We start from the raw sequence: 19,803 nt of genomic DNA, 5'->3' as shown, positions 1-19,803 counted from the left end.
GTTTATGAACTGTGAAGGCCACTCCGGCGTAATTAGGATGATGTTAACACTAATGGGTCCGTGGCTATTAAACATTATCAAGAAGTGCACACGGTTGCTTGCGCGCCCCCTTGGTCCTGAACGCACACACCTTTATTCCCATAGACCTAGAACAGGAACAAAGCAGTGTGACCTTTTCAGAGCATCGCAGCTTAATGACTCTTTGTGGGAATATGGTTGTTATTCTGAGCATGTTATTGTTTCCTCCTGCAGCACATGTCAGCGTTTCACAGGGTGAAAGGTGTAACATCTCTTCAGACCTTCTTTTTTCTTTCTGTTCACGGCGATATTTCAACATTAACACCAGACAAAGTCTTGCCACATCTGCTTTCCCTACATTTGGCAGGCTTCTATATTTCGGGGGGTGGTGTTGGGTTGGGTGTGGCGATGCATACCCTCCAAACATAGTAAATAATTCCAGCGCAGAGCCCGGAGCCGAAGTATTCACACGTCTCCGCGTGCCGCCGCTGCCTGATTGGCATGCTATTAAAAGAGTTAATGTGAGAAAATGTGCTGCTGTTATTGCCGCTCTGTGTGTGCGTCTGTGTGTTCATGCGTACCGTTTCCGAGCTAGGGATGTGCGAGCGCGCCGCTTATGCTCGTGAGTAATGGGTATTAAGGTGTCAGATCGCCCCCCCTTTGTATGAGCAAAGTGTTGAACAAAAAATGCCACTCATGCGTGAACAATGGGCATTAACACCGATAACACAATTACTGCAAAACTTCAGAAACAACTAACCAAATTAAATGGCGTACTGATGTGCGGCGCTATCCTGTCCAGTGTGCCAAACAGTGATTGTAGACAGCTGCTTCTGTTTACAATAAGCCCCCCATAAGTTTTAATACTCTATCAGATCTAAACAGCCAGAAAGACACTATCATACTGTGGAGACTGGGATGTTTTCTGGTATTTTCTCGGGCTGTGAATTGATTCAAATTTGGGCTGTCAAAGTTAAATTACACGTTAATAACACGTTCGCAGAAATTTGTTTTAACGCCACTAATTTTCTTTTACACATTAACACAACTTGCGATTGTTTGGTTGTAGCGGGCTCAGTGTTAAAGCTAGAGTGAAGATACTGGCATCATATGAAACTAGAAAACCTCAGGAATTCATGAGTAATCCATTGGATTAAATATTTTAATCGATTGACAGCGATTAATTGCATGATTGTCCATAGTTGATCACGATTATCTGTTCAAAATGCACCTTAAAGGGAGATTTGTCAAGTATTTAATACTCTTATCAACATGGGAGTGGGCAAATATGCTGCTTTATGCAAATGTATGTATATACGTATTATTGGAAATCAATTAACAACACAAAACAATGACAGATATTGTCCAGAAACCCTCACAGGTACTGCATTTAGCATAAGAAATATGCTCAAATCATAACATGGCAAACTGCAGCCCAACAGGCAACAACAGCTGTTAGTGTGTCAGTGTGCTGACTTGACTATGACTTGCCCCAAACTGCATGTGATCATCATAAAGTGGGCATGTCTGTTAAGGGGAGACTCGTGGGTACCCATAGAACCCATTTACATTCACATGTCTGGAGGTCAGAGGTCAAGGGACCCCTTTGAAAATGGCCATGCCAGTTTTTCCTTGCCAAAATTTAGCGTAAGTTTGGAGCGTTATTTAACCTCCTTTTATGACAAGCTAGTATAACATGGTTGGTACCTATTGATTCTTTAGGTTTTCTAGTTTCATATGATGCCAGTATCTTCTCTTTAGCTTTAAAACTGAGCTCACTACAACCTAATAAAAACACAAGTTCCATTAAAGCTTTAAAGAAATTAGTGGCGTTAAAACAAATTTGTGTTAACGCCTTATTATACTAGGGCTGTTAACTTTTTACAGCCCTAGTATTTTTATTTTCCACCTCTTCATGTCTTATTTCCAACATCAACTCAGACATCACAGCGACACAACGGTGCAGTAATTCACAATGATGACTCAGTGTTGTTGTCTCGTAGTGAGCAAGAATTACTCCTCTTAAAACCACAAGATTGCTTTTTAATCCTCTTCACAGGTCTTTAGCTAAAGTCACAAATGTAGTCCTGACATTTGGTTCCTGGATCTTATACAGTAGTTCCTTGGTCAAACAGGACAAATAATCACTTACCCTACAAGTAAGTGACTGATTGATTGCTTGTTTGTATTCCTAGTTCTTGCATAGTTCTGTGGAAATGCTTCAACAACTAAATAAATCGAGCCTCAATTAGTAAGCGTTTGCCTTTGATGAAAATAAAAATTGCTTTCCGTCTGAGCAGCTCAGTTTCAACCTCAGCAGACTATTGAGCAGGCTATCAGACAGAGAGAGGAGGGTATTGTGAGCTGATCAATACGATTTCTAGATGATATATATACGCAGAGTGGATGCTATCCTGCCCAGCAACCGTTCTGAAGACAATTCTCTGTCTAAAAGCATGACTACCCATCACCCCTTACTGCCTAAACCCCCCCTTAACCCTCTTCCCACTACTCCCACTGGATCCCTCCATTTAAAGATATTTGGAGAAAGATAAGCGTCTGAGTGCTACCTCAAGAATAGTATTTGTACAGAAATCACTCTCTGATAGTAGCATCCCCTCCAGGGACATAACAAGCATTTTGAAATGTTTCAAACAAACCTCGCAAGCACATCATCGGTGTCGAAAAAGCAAAACACGAGAAGAAGCATTTGAATCCTTCCTGAATGGTATACGGCTGTATATCAAGTCCCCACTGGTGGAGCTGGGGAGGGGAATAATCATCAGACGTCTACGAGCTGACAGAAGTGATTTCTGAACAGCCTGAGGTGTGATTTATATTCAGATGTGTGCTGTTGACATATAGCTCACAACCATAATTTAAGTTAATACTCCAGTGTTCTCGTTATCTCGGATTAAGTTATTCAAACATTTCAGTAAGCGCCCCTACTAGGGGCGTCAATCAATTCAAATAGTTAATTAATCCCATGATTGTCCATGGTGAATCGTTTTTTATCTGTTCAAAATGTACATTAAAGGGAGATTTGTAAAGTATTTAATACTCTTATCAGCATGGGAGTGGGCAAATATGCTGCTTTATGCAAATGTATGTATATATGTATTATTGGAAATCAATTAACAACACAAAACAATGAAAGATATTGACCAGAAACCCTCACAGGTACTGCATTTAGCATAAAGAAATATGCTCAAATCATAACATGGCAAACTGCAGCCCAACAGGTTTGTCAGTGTGCTGACTTGACTATGACTTGCCCCAAACTGCATGTGCTTATCATAAAGTGGGCATGTCTGTAAAGGGGAGACTCATGGGTACCCATAGAACCCATTTTCATTCACATATCTGAAGGTCAGAGGTCAAGGGACCCCTTTGAAAATGGACATCGCAGTTTTTCATCGCCAAAATTTAGCGCAAGTCTGGAGCATTATTTAGCCTCCTTCGTATGTTACCAATTCCTTAGGTTTTCTAGTTTCATATCTTCACTCTAGCTTTAAAACTGAGCCTGCAACAGCCTAAAAATCACAAGTTGCGTTGATGCGTGAAAGAATTTAGTGGCGTTAAAACCAATTTGCGTTATTATCGCGTTAACTTTGACAGCCCTAACCCCTACGCTTGGATCTGCAGGTAGACATAGAAAGATTGTGATTTTAAGAAGTGGGTACCAATCAGTTGCATTATGTCAGTAGCCTGTAATTCCATTCAGATAGAGAGGGCGAAGCTATTACTGTTATGACTATCATCTTAGACACAAATAAGCACCAATCAGCTTCAGAGAAATCAATCACTCCCTCCTCTTATCCTCCCCAATGATGTCCTGTTGACTCTGCAGGAGTTCACACACAGACGTTACAATCTTAGCTTAAAGGCAGTCTACATTCTTGCACATTGAACTCCAAGGATCTCTTTCAATAGCCCACAAAACGAAATCTACAGTATGCTATCTGCAGCTGTTCAGACCTAAATGACATTGAGTGACCTCTTAGTTGGATAAACTTCACATTTTTGAAGATTACACTCACATTGGCATGCTTCAGATCCATTTAGACATTATAATTGGTGATACTGTCACTCGACGACATCTCCTTACCCTACAACTGTAGTTCAAAGGATCATGTTTCATCTCCAGATTTGCTGATATAGTCAAGGGTTGTGTGCAGCATGTGAAATATGTATAATCAGTCCAATTATTTTTCCAAGTATAAGGTCAGTCCAATTACTCTTTACCAATACAGTCCAGGCTGAGGTGCGGTGTCCCGTCTCCCAGCTGGTACTGCTAGAGACTGTGCAGACCCAATTACACAAACGATGCTCTTATCAGCCTGTTGAGATCAAACTGAATCTGAAAGAAAGAAAGAGTTTGAATTTTACTTGAGGTGTGAAATGGACGGGATTTAACCACATCAGAACAATTATAGTTGTGTCAGGTACGATAGAGTATTTGTCAGGTATAAATCGCTCTTATCTGCTACCTCGTTTCTCTCCAACGCTGTAAAGATCTGCCCGTGCATTTCCTATCATTCTAGAGACGTTGCCTTGAATTGGCTATAAAGAAACATATTGGATTTAATGTTATGAATATATCATTTAAAGGATCAGTTCAGATCTGATTAGCATCTTGTCTGGATTCTTTAGCATGTTACTTTTTGACAAATCCGTCATGGCTACGGTCAAATAGTCAAAAAAGGTTGTCCTAATGTCTTCCTTGACCTCGATGGAAAACATCATGAGGTCAAGGAAAGATGTGAAGGACAATTCATAAGGACTTAGGAAAAGACAACCTATTTAGTCACCTTTATTTATAACTAGGGCTGTTAATCAATTATAATATTTAATCGCGACTAATCGCACATTTTTTATCAAGTATTTAATACTCTTATCAACATGGGAGTGAGTAAATATGCTTGCTTTAGGGCTGTAAATCAAAATGTAGCTTAAGTTTGGAGCGTTATTTAACCTCCTTCGCGACAAGCTACTTTGACCTGGTTGGTACCAATGGATCCTTAGGTTTTCTAGTTTCATATGATACCAGTATCTTCACTCTAGCTTTAAAACTGAGTCCGCTACAACCTCTGATAGATCAATTGCGTTAACACGTTATTACACGGAGGATGGAGGATGTTTTCAATTTATCCAAAGTGTACAATTAAACAGAGACGATGGATGTTATTGACGGACGAACGTGCTGCCATGGGACGCCATTATCTCCTTTCCTTTTGTAAAGGATGGTCCGGTGCATCCTATAGTAAAGGACATAAGATAGAAAGCATTGAAGCACCTTTCCTTAGCATTTAGAGAATTCGACCAGCCACTTATATAATTTTGGGTCACTCAAATAGGAACCTTCCTAAGCAAAAAAAGACTATTCAACCACAGCCCAAGTATCTACATAAAAGAACAGGGTAACACATCATGTGTCGTCCCCTAACTGGACTCATTGGAGACTTTGAGGCTGATCAAATGTCCCCCCTCCTCATGTAACAGGAAGGTCCCTATCATCCTGAAGCAATCTTGCAGAAAGCATAGATAGAAGAGGAATATTATCCAACCACATCAGAGGGGGATGACTTGCTATTTCCTCTCTAGACGCAGACAATCTTTGGTGATGCCATTTCTACATTTTCTTATATATACCGCCACGGAGAAATCTATCAAAGCTATCAGAGCAAGGGCGGCGATGTTGTCGAGGTTGTTAGACTACGAAAAGGGAGAATCTGTGGGAGGGGGAAGAGATGGAAAGACCCTAAAATGTCAGCAGAGTGCATGTGGGGTGTTCGCCAAGTTCTTGTCAGGGTGTGTGCAACTCTGCAACTTTAAAGATCAACAGCTGTCTGGAAACTTTTGGCAAATGTCTGATCTCAGCCAGCTTTCTTTCTCCGTCTCTGAAATGTATGCAGTGTCAAAAAAAAGTAGCAAAAAAAAGGTTTCAGTCTTCTCGTTTAAAGGGAATCAATAGTTCTGTCTCTCTCCTTAACTGCTTCAAAGAATCAGCCTGCCCTGATGCAATAATACACGAAGGTTGGAGGAACCATCTGTGTGTTATGGAGTTATTGTTTGAGAGGCTGTCTGAGAGTTTAAAATAAGAAGTGTGTATAAATTCACGTGGGTGTACAGCGCCGGCGCGCCTCGAGGCTTATTGCCTCTCAAGAATTGACTTCCCCGCCATCAGTCCCTTTTTTTTTCCCTTGTGGAATTTCCATTTCATCGCCGAGCCTGTCTGGCAATTTTCCCGCTGTCAGCTTCCGTGAGGCTTTGCGGCGCGGCGTTCGACATTGCCACATTGACCGAAGGCCTTAAATGAAAAATCGTGGTGTCTAGTTTCTTCGATATGACCTGTTTATCCCCACGGTGGATAGTATAGTGGCCAAGAATCCACTATCCCAAATCAATGGCCCCCTCGCAGAGAAAGCATCCCGAACGATAAGCTCAATCCTAAATACACTCCCCCTCTCGCCCCCGATACGGAGCAGAAGAGTGAGGGGAAGGGGAGTGACAAAAGCCAAATCAATAGGTTTTTCATTACTGCTTTGATTCATGAGTCCTTTCTGATTATTTTCCCACCAGATCCGAGGACAAAAGGAAAATGGTATTTTCTTGTCCGTCCGTCTTCGAACCAAATTACCAGCCGGTCCGTGTGAATGGAAATAATAATCAAGGGGCGTCCCGCGATGTTTTGATTCATCTCTCTGCATTCTCTCCACCTCTAGCGCCACAGGTGGGATTGATTGGCCGGATCGATGGCGCCAGAGCTAATTGGACAAAAGTAATAAATATTTAGCCTCTTTTTTTTTTCTTTTTTTGGGGGGGAGGGGTGGAGCACATGAGAGCAACAGAGCATTTCCATCATTATTGTTATTCTAGCGAAAGCAGGGAGGCAGATTGCTTGATTAGACCACGGTTGACTGAAGGTCAGAGAAATCCATACCCGGCCAGGTTTTTTGTTTGCCGACAACTCCCCAAGGCAGCACTAATTTACTTTTAACTCACAGTTTTCAATAAAGGCAAACAGTTGCTGTTTGGGGAGAACTTAGATTGTAGATTCTTCAGTCTGCCGTGTTCTCTTAATCAGTTGGAGACAAACAGTTTCACAAATACACTGGTGCACAGGTGCTTAAAAGTGCTTCTACATACATGCATCTACGCTTCATATTCACTGGCACATACAAACAAAATAGGTTGTTTGCTAATGGCAATGGCGGCGTCCAAAACTACCCGTGTAATCATAACTACAACAAATCATAACATCGTTTCCTGATCTGCCATCTCTTATCTTTAGTTTATCTTTAGTTAAAGTTTGGTTAATCTCGGAACCCATCGGCTATCGGTCTGACGACCATTTAGCCTCTGAGTGAAGCGTAGCCAGCAGACAGTCGATGGGTTGCGAGATTGCACTTCGGCCAATGCGTTCCGCCTCTTTTGCTCTCCACACGGACTGTTTACCTGCATTCAACCAAAGCCCGCACAAACGTGCTTGGCCAATACTTTAAGGCACTGTCTCATTGGTTTCACCTCTCAGACCCAGAGGACGACATCATGCTTCTTTGCCTTTGCTTCGAAGAGATGATAGTAATTCCTCACTTGACTATAAGAGGTCACTTGTCAGCATAAGTTGTTTTAAGCAGTTGAAAAACAAGCAGATGTTGTTGTTTTTCTCATGGGGACCATATTGCATATATACCAACTAATCAAAGGACAATCCTGGTGGGTATTTATGTTTTAATTAGGGCTGTCAAAGGCGCATTAATGCAACAGATTTTTGAGGTTGTGCCGGGCTCAGTTTTAAATTTACAGTGAAGATACTGGCATCATATGAAACATGAAAACCTAATGAGTCCATTGGTACCAACCATGTCCTACTAGCTTGTCGCGAAGGAGGCTAAATAACGCTCCAAACACCTTTTTCTCATGCCCACTTTATGATAATCACATGCAGTTTTGGGGCAAGTCAGCACACTGACACACTGACAGCTGTTGGGCTGCAGTTTGCCATGTAATGATTTGAGCATATTTTTTATACTAAATGCAGTACCTGTGAGGGTTTCTGGACAATATCTGTCATTGTTTTGTGTTATTAATTGATTTCTAATAATAAATATATACATACATTTGCATAAAGCAGCATATTTGTCCACTCCCATGTTGATAAGAGTATTAATCTCCCTTTAATGTACATTTTGAACAGATAAAAAATATGTGATTATTTTGCGATTAATCGCGATTAAATATTTTAGTCCATTGGCAGCCCGAGTTTTATCCACATGCTTCAAAAGTCACTTGCTTTTATTTCCGTTCCCTCCAGACGTGTCTTCTTGGGTTTGATAAACACCTTTTTCTCCGTCTTTATTCGCTCCATCTCGCCTCCCTATCGGTGTGTGTTGCATGGCAGGATTAGGAGGGTTTTCGCCTCAACCGGAGCAGCAGGTGTTTGCTGGGAGAAACAGTGACACATGGATGCGCCCTGCCAGACTACTCATTAGAGACTCTGCACCTCCTTTGTCTCCTCATTTAGAGGAGAGAAGAGTGCACGTACACGCGCACGTATACAATTGCACAGAGCAGCAGGTGGCCAGTATCAGCAGGACAAATCAAAGCAGGCAAAGTCAACCGCAGCTCTCACTGGATGGATGCAGAGGACTATTTCCAAGTACTATTTGTTGCTTTTTTTTCTCAACTTTGGCACTTCTGTTTGTGACTTTCCTGCCAGTAAATGTGCTGATGATGAAGACAAAGTAGAAAGTTTGACAAGTGTGACTCTGACAGTGGCGTCAGGCGTACCGGAAGCTCTCTGGGGAAGACGAGGCATATGGTAGATGCTCCGCATGAGAGGGGTGTTAATTGATGAGCATTAGTGCACACGTAAGATATGCAGGGATGTTATACATGCTGCATGTCTAATAATCAGTACACCCTAAATGAGATATCAGTGTTTCACACTGTTTTACAGTATTAACGTGGGATTTCTGGAAGCCTTAGGGAGCTTAATTAGAATTTAAAATAAAGTTTGACGGGTTCACTATACTCTGTGACACAACATATGTAATAATAGTTTAGGTAGATTAGATTGGGACCTGTGGGATATATTTGATAGGGGACCACAGTGACTGAAAGATATTGCATTATAAAAACACATTTGATCCATCTCACTGGAAATTTGATCAATATGATTTGTTGTGTCTCAGCCTGGAGTTCCTGCTGATATCTTTGCTCCTTAATTAAAGCTGAAATCTTTAATAATTAGAGGCACGTGAAATGATGTTAAAATGACAACAAAGATAGGAGTCACGCTTGTGGCATCGTCTCGTATTGTTGTGTCGTCTTGCGAGTGAATAATTTGAATAATTTATTTACTGAGCGGTGACGGAATGACACGCTAAAGTTGCATGGGACGGTGTGGATTTTGATTTTGACTGTGATATATCTGAATATTTCCCAGCATATTGTTCAATTATTACAGAAAAGAGAAGTTAAAGGGGAACTACGCCCATTTTCAAAATTCATACATGTTATTCCTATGGTCTAAGACAGTCAAAAAAATATTAGTAAACATGAACAACTCTCTTCTAAATCTAAAAACTAGAGTGCTAAAACTCAAACTTGTGATGTCGTCAAGTATAAAGTGTGGAGCTGCTCCATAGATGATGAATAGGGGAAGATGTTCTACAGTAGATGACACTGAGAGCATCCAGGGGAATGTTCTGAGTATATGGGAACATTTTCTGTTTCACGACTGAGGACACTACGATAGAATAAAGCTCATTTGGGTATAAAAAAGAAAACAAGCATTCTGTGGGTCCACAAAATCAGTCTCCCATTCGTTGTCTATGGAGCAGCTCCAGACTTTATACCCTATGACATCACAAGTTCAGACTTACTTCTCTGGTTTCTGGCTTTGAGAGAGAGTAGCTCATGTTCACAAATATTTATTGAACTTTACTAGGAAATCGGAAAGAACGGAAAAATCATATATGTCCCTCTAATTACTACAAAAAGACACTCTACTAAGAGGCACATTTAAGAAAGAGAGGCCAAAATTGATGCAGAGATATCCTGACTTTTAGTTGACTAGTGCAGTGCCTGTTCTTGGGCGTGGCTTTTTGGAGCGCCCAGAAGCCCAGAAGTGCTGCTTGCAGCGTCGTCGAGAACCGCTCATCGTCGTTGACTCCAGGGAAGTAAAGAAGAGTTTGGTTGTAACGTTAATATATCCAGCATCCAGCACCACTGTTGAACATAGACACTACACGCCCCTTCGTCCCCAATAATACACCCGCCCAACGTGAAGTCGATTGGATGAACGATTCTCGAGATATGCGAAGGACACACAGAGATTCCTTGCTTTATAGTTAGATGGTGAGGGTCAAACTAAAAAAACACTGGATCCTGAACTTCCCATAATGCAAATTGACCTTCCGTTCACGTTACATGCCCATTTTTAACCCCTCTGACTAGAAAACGTTGATTTGTAAAATTGGTGGAGTGCACCTTTAAGTTCCATCTGTGAGTGTGTGGCAACAAAAGCACTTGTCTCAACTTTTATTCCTTGGCTCTCAAACTCTTTCCCTCCTATTAGGAGTGCATACATTAACATGCACTCAGCTCAAACTACCATCAACCACCCTCTCTATTTCCCCAACACGGCTGCACTCTCATCCATCACAACATGGCTCACCTCCCTCCCTGTTTGTCGGCCATTTTAGAAATCTTTTCTCCTCTTCCTCACAGCTGTCTCTTGCCCAGCTTCTGCGAAGCTCCAGTGCTGCACTGTTAATAATAAACACAGGAGGAAAAAAGAAGGGAAAACGCCAACTTTCTTCTTCTCTCCACCATCCACAATTCTCACTTCTCCCATCCTCTCTGCTCCTCGTCTCCGTACCCCTGCTGTCTTTCTCCATCCTCTCTTTCCCCCCCCCTCCTCTGGCACACAACCTCCTTGCCGTGCTGTGATAATTAGTCAGTGCTAAAATAATACAGCCTCAAGAAAACAACAAGAGCCGAGCAGAGGGCTTAGCTCCGCTGGGAGGGGAGGAGGAGAGGAGGAGGGAGGGCGGGACGGTGAGAGCCAGAGAGAGGAAGCCAGAGAGAGGGAGGAGAGTTGTGTGTGTCAGCCGATTTCAAATGGCTACCAGCGGATTGTTAGATAATGAAAGTGTCGGGTAGCAGAGTGAGTGAGTGAGTATGTGTGAGCGCAACGAGACCGCACGTCTCCGTTCTTTATCAGCCCACCTTTTCCCCGTGTATGACTGGGAGTGTGTGTTGCTGTGGATGTTGTTTGAAGGCCCCTGCAGTCGCTATAGCGCGCTCCGGGGATGACATGTTTTTGTGGGCCAACCAGGAAGTTAGCATCGCCCCGGTTCCCTCGACAAAAAGCCAATGGGATTGTTCCATTGGGTTTTGGATTATTGCAGAAAATAAGCTCTGTGGCAAACACACGTTTATGATACTTACACGTTTTGTTCAGCTAGATAATCTCCACAATTGAACAGCAAGGGCAATCGCCAGAAGTAAAAACTTCACGTTGGGCTATAAACAAACCTTTTTACAAATGTCATAGTAATTAGGAGATAATTAGCAAGTAACTTCTTTGGAATTACTGCCAAATTACCTCAATATTTACCTCAAAATTGATGCTATGTGTCAGCGTATGTGCAGGTGTGCACTACTATGATTGTGCATATATGGATCTGCATTTTTAAATTTTGATAATCAGTTCATAGTTTGCTTCATTTAGCGAATACAAATGCCAAACACTCTGTTGTAGCATCTCAAAAAGTGAGGAGGTTCAACTTTTCTCAACAGTCAAGAAGCTACTTGAAGACGTCACGTTAGTTTCTGGGTCAAAATGCGGAGTAAAACGAAAAACTTGAATGAATCTTGTTCATCTGGAAAAAATGTAAAAAGTGCTCTGATGATGGCAAGGCTATCAAAAGTGAGGTTAGCACAAGCAAACACATCACTCAAAAGTAGTATGTAGTTGGGTTCATTGGGTGGGAAAAATGATCCATTGTTCACACTGAACTTTTTACAAAGTTATACAGACTGACAGGTGACGGATTGATTAGACAGTTTTGGCAATTGTCATCCTACATCATCAGAACCCACCAATGATGTAATGTGACTAAGTACATTTACTCAAGTACTGTAACTACTACTAACTAACTTCGGTGATGGAAGGTGGACCTTTTGAGTAGCCTCTTGGCCAAAATATTGTACTTGAACACACCACAAAGACTACAGCCGACGGCCAACTACCACGTACGTTCTGCACCTGCATAGGAGGAAATAACTCTTTCTAACTTTAGTCGTCAGCTTGCTTTCCTCACTTCATTTCTCTTCTCTTGCACTGATTCATTTAAGCTGAACAGCCAATCAGTGATTTGTCTCACCGACGGGCGCCACCACCGATGCTGAATCGGCCGAAAAACCTCAAACACTGGCAGACTACAACGGACACACCGCAAAAATACCCCGATAGACACTCACCGACGGCCCCAAACTGTCTGACGGCCGACCGTTGGCTTGGTGTGTCAGGGCCTTCACACCACAAACAAACCTACACCAGAGTCTGCATGGAATCGGACCATGTCCCACCATTTCAAGCGGTCTTGGTTCGGTTGTTTGATCCGGTTGTTTGATTGGCAGCTTTCACACCAGCCCAAATGAACCTACTAACCAAGCAAACAGACTTGGTAACTAACCCAACAAGGCTTGGTGTGAAAGCAACCTAAAAGTGCATCCGTGTCTATGCAACTGTGTTTGCTTTTCAAACATGTAGCTTCATATAGCTACATAGACATGCATTAGTATCTACATACAGCCTGTGTTTATATGCGTTTATGTTCCAGTGTAGACTGACAGCTCACAGGGTTGAGAGCAGTTCACTGTCTTCATTACTCTATGCTAATCGCAGCCAACGCCCGTCATTTCACATTCACCACCGGGCTTACTGGAGCCCAGCCAAAATCCTAACTCCTCTGTTACAGTTCAAACATGAAATCGCTCAGCGAGCACGAGGCGGCTAGATCTTTTCGGCTGGAACTCAAAAATACTGTTGAGGCAAAGTTCCTTTGACAGGGGGATCTGAGGAATTTCTTTGTTGATGTTGAGGGCTGGTTGTTATACTGACAGCATAGCCAACACAAAGTTTGTCAGTTCGCCCTAGTTTGGAAGGCAACGCAACTGAGGGCAAGTGAAACTACAAGTGGCTCGGCAGATTAACATTTCAAAGGGGAGTGACAGCCGGCCCTGGTGCTAGTACTAGTGTTAAAGAGAAACATGACTACATGATACACACTGTCAACACATTTTGTTACCCAGGAAGAGTCTTTCACATGTGTAATCATTTTAAAATAATACATTCAGGCCACTTATTTTCAAACTTTTCACTAAAATGCTATTGAATGGTTGTTAGTCAGTATGTGACTTTTCACTGATGATAACACTTCTTCATCTTTACAGCACTCAATTATATTCATCATGCTCTCTTTTATAAATTATAACCTGCATATCATTTTCATAAACCAATGGGCGTTATCAGTGGTTATCACTACCATTCTAATGGTACATGTCCACAGCCTTCCCATGCTTCCCATTCATTCTCTATCTAAGCAGCCGTACAATGCATTCTGGTAGCGAGGCGGTGCGATTCCAGAGACTGGGTGTCACGTTGGCTACTTTATGCAAATCACGGGCGTCCGACGCGACTCGCCACCTCTAGAAACTCCCTAGAAACATTTAAGCTAACTGTTATTGATCCAAAATAAGGACAGATTCATCAACTGCATGGCTTATTTCTCACAATGAAAGCGTTCGGTGAACTATTTTTGAGATATAAGAGAAGAAAGTTTCCAAACGAGCCGACATGTTGGTTCCGGTTTGAAAGCTGGGAGCAGCAGCCCACGAGGGAAAGTGATGTCCAATCAGGTGCCTTGTGTCGAGTGGCAGCCCATCAATCATCTTCTTGTATTCGTATCGGTGATCAACCATGTGAATATATGATGACGGCCTTCTGAACCTACTAGTAGGTGTAGCAGGCCCCTTCTAACCCATATCTATGAGGCTGATAACACCCATTCAATTGGCTGATAACAGTCGAAGCGGGTGCACCCGGCACACCACACCACAAAACGTATATGTGACAGAAGAGAATACATAAATGCTATTTATATGAAATGTTATGACAAAACATAAAGAGACACAACGTTGCTGTACATAATGGCAGCCTCCCACTTCTTTGCATAAATCTTTCCTTTCAGTTTACTTTTCTGTTGTGCTACTGAATATATTCTGCATTTGTGTGTGAGAACATTTTTCGGTTATAACTCAATGATAACCCTCTTTTTCCCAATCCTCTCTGTGTGTTTTTGCAGCTGGGACAACATACATCTTCGGGAGAGGCGGAGCCCTCATCACATACACCTGGCCGCCCAATGACCGGCCGAGCACACGGGCAGACCGGCTGGCAGTGGGCTTCAGCACGCAGCTGAAGGAAGCCGTTCTGGTCAGGGTGGAGAGTGCCAAGGGACTCGGAGATTACCTGGAGCTGCACATAGTAAGATACCACCTTGGGGATATTGATGTGGGGTGAAATGATGGGGGAAAAGCACCCTAAGCTACATTCAGTCAAACGAATCACTGGGGGAAACCCAGAAAGAAAAAGGAGGCGATTGGGGAAGTACCTGAACAAGGAAGGTGAAAAAGTGGGGCGTAGAAAGACGCCAAGGGACTGGGAGAGGACTTGGGGCTATTTAGACTAGTCACTGGAGAGGAGGGAGAGAATGAGTGAAATAATGAATGGAGGAAGGAGAAGCAGGAAAGAAGGACGTCAAAGATGGCGGAAAGATGGTCTGCACCAAGGGACAGGGAGTAAACCAGAAGCTATGAATAGTAAGAGGGAGGCTGAAGGAGAAAGACAGGTAGGGAAGAGGAGGTCATTGATGCAGAATGAGTACAGTGAAAGGCACTTTGTTTGCCTGGGTTTTTGTACACACGATGACACTGGACATGGATATTCAAACAAAAACTAGTGAAATATTGGTGTTTTCGGCTGGTAAAAGATGGAAGCTTGGTATATACACATTGATATTTATGCTTGATTGTGACCCTTCTGGACTCTTTAAGCTTATATGTTGAATTAGACTGAATTTGTGGGGCTTGGAGGCTGATTCCAGTTCATGTTGTAACTTGGGTTTCTAGAAGTGATGTAACGGACCGTAGTTGATCGGTGATTCGTTCGTTATCCGACGATATTCAGTAAAAATATGTGATCTTGAGATCAGCATTAATGCTTTCTAGTCGCCGATGAAAATGCTACGTTGTGAGCAACAAATCTGTGTTGAAATCGGCAGGAGGAGAGCTAGTTAACGTTGGTAGCACCGGAGCAGCTAATGTACGGAGGTTCCAATGAGTTCCATCATGGTGTGTTTAGGCTCTATTCAGTAAAAATGAGTATTGGACGAAGATAAATTCTAACATTATCATGATGTGTTCAAATGTAATCTTGTAAAATGTAATTTTTGGCGAGAAACTTGAATAAATCCAGTTGTTTGAAGGAGATGTTTTCACAACAATATAGAATAGATATTAGTGAAGGAATTATGACCTATTTTGCTTCCTAACACTACCTCTAAGCAGCTTATAATACATAATTAGAACTACTAATGCCAAGATTTATTTATCAATAAAAATACAATCTTTTATTTGCTAATCATTTGAATTGTGTTTTATGCAAATAACCACTTTAAATGACTAAAACAAAGTAAAAGGATAACATTTAAATTTAAAAACGCCAATTTAATTTAAAAATAAAAACGATCTGTACTGGCCAATATGGCTCATCGACAATGATCCTATCTGATCCATGACACAAAACTGTGATACGATCCGTACAGTGAGTTTTGTGATCCGTTGCACCCTTAATTTCTAATAGTTTTGGTCGTAATTTCAATCAATGCGTTGCTATATCTCAGAAATGAACTTCAGCTATCCAATCATGCGTTTGTAACGCCTTACAATTTCAGGTTTTATTCAAGTTTGGTTTGGTCAAGTAACTTTTCCTCCTTGGTTTTATGAAAGACTGTAGTTAAATCTTCTCTGTAATTTAATTATCAAATGGCATTTACATCTTCGGTGTGTAGAGTACTTATAGGGGTCAGAGAGTTGAATCCGTGTGTGCAGAATCCAGAAAATGAATAATCACCTTGCAGCATTTCCTTTTATCCCCTGTCAAACCAGTTATTGGCCTCATCTCTGCTTTTATTGCTTTCATATGTTAGGCTAAAAGGTCATGTAAAACCACCTCTAATGACAACTTTAAATGGCAATTAAGGGACAGCAGGCATTTAAAAATGCATTTACACAGGCTCTAATTGTCTCGTTGACCCCTACGCTTCTTCTTCCCAGTATTACATTGAAAGCTCATTTTCATTTTAATGGACGGGGGGGTTATGTTAATTACCAACCAAGACCGTACCTGGTGACTCTTGATCCACTCATCATGTTGCTGGAGTCAAAATATTAAACACTGTGTGTCGTCAGATTACCACCCACAGTGTTTTACCGTAGCAGCTGGTGGGAAAGATGTTGCAATGTCCTGCAGTTCCTTCACACTCTCTTAAAGTACGCAGTGGTACGACGCTATCAGTGTTATCTACACCTATCCACGCTCAGCTATCTGCGCAAGTGTGTGTGTATATGTATGTGTGTGTGTGTGATCACACCACTCCAACATCCCCGTGACCCCAATTTGTTTGGGCTGGCCATGCCTGGAAGCGACAGGAACATTGTTGACCCTGGGTCGCTCCTCATCCAGTGATCAGTAAACTGAGAGGAACAGAGAAACGGATGATGGGAAAGAGGTATAGGTGAAAGAGTAGTGGGGGGGAGCTGGTGGATAGACCAAGTAGGTCAAAGCCAATTTGAATGCTCTTAACATCAGTGATGAATAATGGTAATGACTGGAAGGATGAAAGATCACAGCGGTAAATGCAATGGACACAACAAATGCTGCTGGAGGTTGATGTGGTGTTGTAGCTATATTTATATTGCTTTTTAATATTGGGTTGTTTGGAGTGAGTCAACCTTTGGGCCTTATGAATATCAATGCATCAGACCTGCAATACGTCCTCCAGAGTGGGCTCGCATGACCACAAAAACAGTCTTGTGTCCCTCGTAGACAGTAACAGAGTAAACAAACCGGTAATAGTAATAACGCCATGCTGAAGAGTTGCTGTGTAGTTGGTTGCAGATCCAAAAACGCTGATCTCCGATTTGTTCCTCTGCTGTGTCCTAAAAAAGATGTAATAGAGGGGCTTTATGGCTCCAAGCTTTAGACCAGACCAGCATGGCGTCATCGCCGAGGCTGCGCTCCCCTTTTGGGGGAAAGAAACTCACTGTCACAGGAGAGAAAATTATGAAAAACTGTTGTGTAGCCGGTTAACCGAGGCTTTCACACTGAGATTAGAGGCACATACGATACGTGAATATTCACCGTCAATGTGGTAAATCAGTGACTGGCATGGCTAACTAACGTTAGCTTGAGTAATACAGTCATACATTAACGTTATAGCAGCATCAGACTGTCGTCTCCAACTAAATCTCAGCCTATAGATCAAACAATTGGCTATTAACACGTTGGTTATTTACAGACAACACTTAGCCTAACGGGATTCAATCAGATATGTGGAGATGTCTGGATTAACGATGTCCGGCCACTGTTTTGGTCGGAGGAAGACTGAAGGGACATGGCGGCGATCAACCTTAATCTATTAAGGGATTGTGAATGCTCCGGTTCAGGCAAAATAAATATTAGACGTGTATAAAACAAACATTTGTATAACAAGAGATGAATTCATACGAACTTGTCAAAATTATAATCCAAACATACGTCAAATTGCATTTATATCTGTAGTATCTTCGGTTTTCTATCCGCCCCCAGAAGATGTCCTCATTCACCTCTAGTGGCATGTCTTCATGCAGATTGCCCTGGTTTTTAAGCAGCTATTCAAATAAAATGAAAGCGAATGGAATTTCGCAGCATTGAAAAAGCAAATTAAAACAATTCAACAGTGACATCTCTTCCCAGAAAAACACTGTCCTAATTACTGAACGTAATCCACAGACCTCGCTGTGACTGGAACTACTTTTCAACTGAAAGAAATAGTTCCCATTGAAACAGTTGACTGTTCTGTGGATTATCCTGAGCAATGATGAGACTGTTTCTGGGAGACTATGTCATTTCAATGCTGTGGGAGTACACAATAAAATTCCATTTGCCATTAGGGTGGGGCAGATATTTCAAAAACTGCAGAAATGAAACTATCTAGATGCCACAAGAGGTTGGCGAGATAATGTCTTGTTTATGTCATTTGGGGTGAACTGATCTTTTAACTAAGATGCAACTTTTTTGTGGAGTTTCAGGTGAATTTGTTTTTTATTCTAACCAACGAGTGGCTCCTCGCTGTTTATCTCTGCCCGTCCCTCACGATCACTCATCAGCCCTTATTTTGTCTCTCAACCTTATATTCTCCATCTAACTTCTGTGTCTCTCATTTGCTCCCTCATTCCCTCACGTCTAGCCCGTTCATTCTCTCTCTCTCTCTCTCGCTCTCACGCACACATCAGTGCCTCCGACACACCGGCCCGGCTCCTCAGCTCCCATTGCAATTACATTTCATTTGCCGCCGCTGCTCCCGAGTCGCTCCCTTAAATGACTCTGTTCAGCCCGTGGTGGGTGTTTGGGTCCCATTAATTATGCCCGTCTCTCTTTGAGGGGAGAAGTACAGGCAAATTAGACCTGAGAACCCAGGAGCCATGGCCCCATATCATCCCACCTGATGGGGGCCCTCACAGACCCAATCAAACTGCAAAATAGCTCCGCGTTCAAGCAATGATGGTGGCCCTTAGGTCCAATACCTGGGGCTTTATTCGTTAGCTTCGGCTGGCGGTGGTTCCAAAAGCATTTCACTTTTCATTCCAGGTTAGCTTGTTTTGTGGACTCTAATAGGATTTCAGGGGTTCTAATCCTGACTGACGTATTTGAAAGTGCACATGCACAATACTAAGAAAATGTAGTGTTTTGTTTCAGTTTCTTGGCTTTCTGCATTTTGTAGAACAGACGTGCACCCATGAAGCAATTGATTCGAGTAAATGTTTAAAAAAAATGGTCTTTCTAAGCATAGACTGATGCAACATTACGTCATAACCAATGGGATAATCGTCCGCCACCTTACCTGGGTATTGTCTACAGAGACCAGGGAGGCTGGCATCACTTTCCACAAGTCAGTATAGAGTAGATGAGAGATTTATTTTTTACTTATGGGTCAACTAAAACTACAAAAAGTTAGTGAACTAGGTCATTTTACCGTTAGCTACCAAGCAACGGACCAGCTGAGTTCTAACTTATTGCTGATTGCTATCTCAACAGCAATGATCTGTTCAACAGACATTGTTTTAATATATATATATTTGAAATACATAACTTTGTTCAAAAGTAACGTTTAGTAACGTTAATGTTCTAACAAAGTTATTAATATTACCCTAACATTTGACCGCTAAGCAGCTGATTCCAGGTCAATCAAGTGTAAAGTAAACAACGACTTCCTGTTTTGCACTTCCTGCAAAACAGGAAGTTACTGATTGTAACTGCCTGCCTGTCTATAGGCCATAATACTGAATCTATTACATAAAAGATATTGCTTAATATAGTATATCAGCAATTCACAATACCAAAGACAGTTCTTAACATATTAAGTTCAGGCAAAATTGAAAAAATAG

At 41.9% G+C, this 19,803-nt stretch overlaps 1 protein-coding gene across 15 annotated transcripts in view; it reads left to right on the top strand.

Annotated features, from left to right (window-relative positions):
- Positions 1-19,803, top strand: part of nrxn2b (neurexin 2b) — a 794,249-nt gene that overhangs the window by 647,026 nt on the left and 127,420 nt on the right. For all 15 annotated transcript variants that reach the window (XM_037758116.1, XM_037758114.1, XM_037758111.1 and 12 more), the window contains one exon: positions 14,400-14,581. In XM_037758116.1, coding sequence (XP_037614044.1) covers positions 14,400-14,581 — 182 coding nt within the window. The remainder of the gene's footprint in view (positions 1-14,399; positions 14,582-19,803) is intronic.

This window comes from Sebastes umbrosus, chromosome 22 (assembly GCF_015220745.1).
Source record: "Sebastes umbrosus isolate fSebUmb1 chromosome 22, fSebUmb1.pri, whole genome shotgun sequence".
Classification (NCBI taxonomy): Eukaryota; Metazoa; Chordata; class Actinopteri; order Perciformes; family Sebastidae; genus Sebastes; species Sebastes umbrosus.
This window is presented reverse-complemented; position numbering and strand designations above follow the sequence as displayed.